The sequence below is a fragment of the Gekko japonicus genome, unplaced genomic scaffold, assembly GCF_001447785.1.
Source record: "Gekko japonicus isolate JY-2015 unplaced genomic scaffold, Gekko_japonicus_V1.1 scaffold924, whole genome shotgun sequence".
In the NCBI taxonomy this organism is placed as follows: domain Eukaryota; kingdom Metazoa; phylum Chordata; class Lepidosauria; order Squamata; family Gekkonidae; genus Gekko; species Gekko japonicus.
In genome coordinates, this window is record NW_015170303.1 from 221,966 (window position 1) to 227,142 (window position 5,177).

The 5,177-nt window shown below is 47.1% G+C and overlaps 1 protein-coding gene across 1 annotated transcript in view; it reads left to right on the plus strand.

Annotated features, from left to right (window-relative positions):
* PCSK6 (proprotein convertase subtilisin/kexin type 6) overlaps nt 1-5,177 on the plus strand; it is a 137,676-nt gene that overhangs the window by 127,472 nt on the left and 5,027 nt on the right. Inside the window, exon 19 of the mRNA XM_015417963.1 lies at nt 4,490-4,619. Within this exon, the coding sequence (XP_015273449.1) occupies nt 4,490-4,619 (130 nt within the window). The remainder of the gene's footprint in view (nt 1-4,489; nt 4,620-5,177) is intronic.

Sequence of the window (5,177 nt, forward strand, 5' to 3'; positions counted from 1 at the left end):
TGGGACTTGCCGATACAGAAAGTAGCTGTATGAAAATGGCTGACGTACTCCTTTACACCTTTTTCATGAAAAGACAATACTGGAAATGCTTGCGTGTGACGAAAGGAGCTGTAACTGTGGAAAGCTTAAGTTAAAGGTAAAGGTTCCCTTGCTCGAAAGCCAGTCGAATCCGACTCTAGGGTTGCGGTGCTCATCTCCGTTTCAAAGCCGAAGAGCCAGCGCTGTCCGAAGACATTTCCGTGGTCATGTGGCTGGCATGACTAAACACCAAGGCGCACAGAACGCTGTTACCTTCCCACCAAAGCGGTACCTATTTATCTACTTGCAATTTCTTGCTTTCGAACTGCTAGGTTGGCAGGAGCTGGAACTAGAGACGGGAGCTTACTCCGTCTTGCGGCACCCGGGTCTCGAACTGATGAACTACCAACCTTCCACAGCCTGCAGTTCAGCGTCTTAACCACTTGAGCCACTGCAATCTTGTTGGTCTTCAAGGCGCTACTGGATTTCACATCTTACTCTTCTAGTGCAGACCAACACCACTATGCTACCCACCTGAATACTGGCAAGACAGTTCAAGCTGGTTCTACCCATGCCTTTGCATGTGCAGTAGTTAGACAAGGTTATTGTAGGCAGTTGAGGGTAACCCATTAGATCCAGTGGGTTCTCCTGGCCCTGGGAGTGTGGCCCCAGAAAGCCAATCCCATCTCATCACCTGCTGTAAACCTCAAGGATGTGCTGTCTAGCCAGTTCTTCTCCAGCAGAATCTGCTGCATTTCATGCTTAATGTGCCATTTGAAAGCCAGGGTGTGATTGCAACCTGGCTGCCGAATGGAAAGGGGTTTTTTTGTTTTTGTTTTTTTTAAAGGGGGGGGGATGCAGAACTGAGCTTCACTTCCTGTGCTCTCCATAGCAAACAACCTAAGCCGGTTTCACTACCTGAGTTTTGTGGTGTCCCATAAGCAATTAGTTCCTAGCTGGAAATGTTCAGTTCACAGCTGCCCTTGATTGTCTGGCCTGTGGCCGAATGACAACCCAGGGACATTAAAATCTCTTGCATGAAAAGGACTTGGAATGAGTCGGTCTGCCCCAGCCTCTGGTGCGGTCCATCCTTTAACACCACATGAATGTAGGAAGCTGCCTTTTATACCGAGTCGAACCCACTGGCCTCTTGAAGTCATGATTTGTCTGCTCTGACCAGCAGTGGCTGCCCAGGCTCTCAGGCAGAGAGGTCTCCCTCATCACCTGCTGCCTGGTCCTTCCAACGGGAAATGCCAGGGACTAAACGTGGGACCTTCTGCATGCGAAGCCACTGAGCTGTGACCCGTTTTACCACGCATGGCTGTAACGGCTGGCGGCTAAATTGTCTTATTTGGGGTGGAGCATCCGCTTGGGATGCAGAAGACCCCGGGTTCAGCCCCCTCCTTCTGCAGCAGGTGATCTGAAAAACCTCAAAGCCTCAAGACCCTGAAGAGCAGCTGCTGGTTGGAGTACACAGTTCTGGCCTTAATGGACCAATGGTCTGACTCAAGCAGCTTCATGTACAGGTGTGCAGTGCCAAAAAAATAAATAAATCAGTATTTCCAGATCCAGATGGAGCAAAAAAATTATCAGTATTCCCAGTTTCCAAATACTGGTATGATACTTGGATCTGGTTGGGGCGGGGTGGGGTGGGGTTGGATTTCCGATATTTTCCAGCTCTATTATTCCCTATTGAGAATCTTTTGGGGGACGGGGGGGGGGTTGTTTAGGGCCGTGGTACCAAAATTGCAGGGGAGCTGCCGGCGCCTGTCCTTTAAATAACTCCCAAGTTTCAAGTCAATTGCACCAAGGTGTCCAATTATATGGGCCCCTGAACAAGGTGCCTCCATTGTTTCCTATAACAACAATAAGGCAAAAAATGTAAAATTGGGGAATCTCTTTCCATGAGAATGCCACTGCAAGATATTGTTGAGCCCAGCCAATATAAAATCTGACAATCTGCACCTATGTAAAACCCAGGAATCTGGACCTATGCAAAACATAAGAATCTCACTAAGACTATCAATGTAAAATGCAAGCATCTACCAAAGAAAAAACCCACAAACCCCATAGGAACCAACTCCAACAAAGAAGGAACCTTTAAAAAAAAAAAAACCTTGAAACTGACAAAATCTTGCCTCAAGCAGACAGGCAAGCTAACACCAAGCCCTGGGAGACACAGAAATACGGGGGGGTGGGACACAGGAGCCTGCAAAATGCTGGCTCCTGATATTCATGTTTAATCCAAGTATTTCCAGGATTTTCAATATCTGAATGTATCAGAAAAATACCAATAAGGTATGTTTTGGATCTATTTTTGGGCCAGAAATATCCAAGCGCACATCCTTAGCTTCATGTGTTCTCTGATTTCCTTAGATATTTAAACTCTTCTTATTTTCTCAATGGAAACCCAAAGTGGCTCCCCCCATTCTGCCCACCTTCATTTTATCCCCACAACATCCAAACCTGTTAGGCAGGACCAGCTGAGAAAGAATGGCTGACCCAAGGCCATTCACTCTGTAAGATTCCACAGTAGAATGGGTGTTCAAACCTAGATGCCCCAGTTTTTTTGCCTGACACTCTAATCACTATGACACACTATCTTCTTCTAGTGGCTCTTTTCTGTAAAAGGTAAAGGTTCCCTTGCTTGAAAGCCAGTCGAATCCGACTCTAGGGTTGCGGTGCTCATCTCCGTTTCAAAGCCGAAGAGCCAGCGCTGTCCGAAGATGTTTCCGTGGTCATGTGGCCGGCATGACTAAACACCAAGGCACACGGAACGCTGTTCCCTTCCCACCGAAGTGGTACCTATTGCTCTACTTGCAATTTCTTGCTTTCGAACTGCTAGGTTGGCAGGAGCTGGAACTAGAGACGGGAGCTCACTCCGTCATGCGGCACCCGGGTCTCGAACTGCTGAACTACTGACCTTCCACAGCCTGCAGTTCAGCGTCTTAACCACTTGAGCCACCGCAGCTCAGTGTAGCTCAGTGGAAAAGCCTCTTCTTTGCATGCAGAAGGCTCCAGGTTCAGTCCCTGGCATCTCCAGTTAAAAAGGACAAGGTGATGTGGCTGAAAGATCTCTGCCTGAAATCCTGAAGAGCTGCTGCTGGTCTGAGTAGGACAACACTGACTTTGATGGACCAAGAGTCTGATTCAGCGTCAGGCAGCTTCATGCATCTTTGTTCATCACCGTTGAGAAGGGCAGCCCCACCCACCCTGTACTGTGTCAGTTGCGTCTGTCTCAGGTGGTAACAAAAAATGCAGCTGTTCAAACCAGTTAAAGAGCCAGAGGACGGGAGAACTGCTAGCAGCGGGAAGCAAAGTCCAGAAAGGGCAGGAAGCCGATTGCAGAGGACAGCTAGTTGACCCACAGAGCATCCTCTGGAAGACTTCCAAACCCCTCTTCTCCCCTCTGAAAGGCCGTGGTGGCACCCAAGGAAGTTTCGCCTGTCTGTTTTTTCTGTCAGCCACTGCTGCTGCTGAGAAGAGGGGGTTTCAAAAGGGCATGTTTCCTTCAAAGCGATATTTATGTGCATTGTTACTGGCTCATGCATGAAAATTTTAACTGCGTTTTTAAAAGCAGAACATTGGTGAGAGTGGAAATGATTCCTCCTCTTGTTTCTGCCACATTGGTGGGGGGCAGGGGATGGAGATAAAAGAAATGGTGGGGAAGGGGGGGGTCATTAAACCCTGCACAGCATGTCAGGACGGTCAGTTGATCTTTATTGCAGCACACGGGCCATTCAGAAACAGTATAAAACACTATTATGAAGTTGACTTTCTACATAGAATCTCCGCATACAACATTCCTCCTAATACATCTAACATTTTAAGGTTTAGAACATGAGTACATTATCCCCCAGCCGTTATCTCAGCCTGTATTTTCATTGTAGAGAACAGAAACTTAACTACAGATACAGTAGCTTGTTGGTCAGAGAACATTTTATAAACCATCCCAGGTTCCAATAGATCCAAGCATGCCTTTACATAAAATCTACAGTGAAATGACACATGAACCAATGATTCAATCAGGTTACCAGAGGAAGGACAAACTCGTTGGAACTAAATTGAACAGTAGGAGAGAGCATACACTGTGGGCTTTAGCCAATGCTTCTTGAAAATCAATATGTTTTATATGGTCATTCATCACTAAACTAGCTTTATTTCACCCTGCGGATTTTTTAAAAAGGCAGGGAAAGACCAAAAAGTGTGTGGCTACAGAGTTGTGTCAGTTCACCCCAAATGTACAACCATTCAATTGCAGTAGGAGTTAAATAAATTGTTTTAAGTAGGAAAAACGGGTGAAATGCTGAAACACAACATGGGGGAGGGGAATGTCATCTGGATTCTGAGGAATCCACGAGTGACTAAACACTGTCCAAGAGGGAGAAAAGGGCTATCGCTGAGGGTCCTTCGTCACGCTTCCTCAATTGTCTCTGTGACGGCAGCCATGTTATTTCCCTCCACTCCTTAGGGCCAAGCCGAGAGGAGTGTATGCAGTGTGCCAGGAATTTCCATGCGTATGAGTGGAGATGTGTTCCAGAGTGTGGCGAGGGCTTTTATGCTGAAGAGGTATACGGTCTCCTGTACAGAGTTTGCAGAAGGTACGATCTGTATTTGTCACCTAGTCCTGAAGCTGGTGTGAAATTAGCGTGGGGAAATTAGCATGGGAAACCAAGGGGAGTTCTTCCTTGGTGCTCGCGGAAAGGAAGCAGCAGCCTTTTAGCTTTGAGGTTTGCAAGCAGTTCCGATTTATTTATTTACTTGGTTTACTTTACTGCCTTCTCAGTGGGGACCCAGATCCCCTTTCCGTCCCTTCCATTTTCTCCTTACAACAACCTTGTGAGGGTGGTTAGGCTGAGAGTGTGTGACTGGTCCAAGTTCACCAAGATAACACACTTTTAGTCTAATCTTTCTTACACAATTGTTCTGAGGAATAAATGGAGAAGGGGAGAATGCTGTAAGCTGCTTTGGGTCTCCATTGGGGAGGAACGTGGAGCAGGGGTCATTTCGTAGAAAAAGAGGTGCAGGAGCTCATTAGCATAACTAATTTGCATATGTCACACCCCCTGACATACCCGGAAGTGTGTCAGAAGGCAACACCCACGGCTCAGGCTCCCCTGGACTGTTTTGGGTTGCTAGCTATTGGGGGGGGGACATGG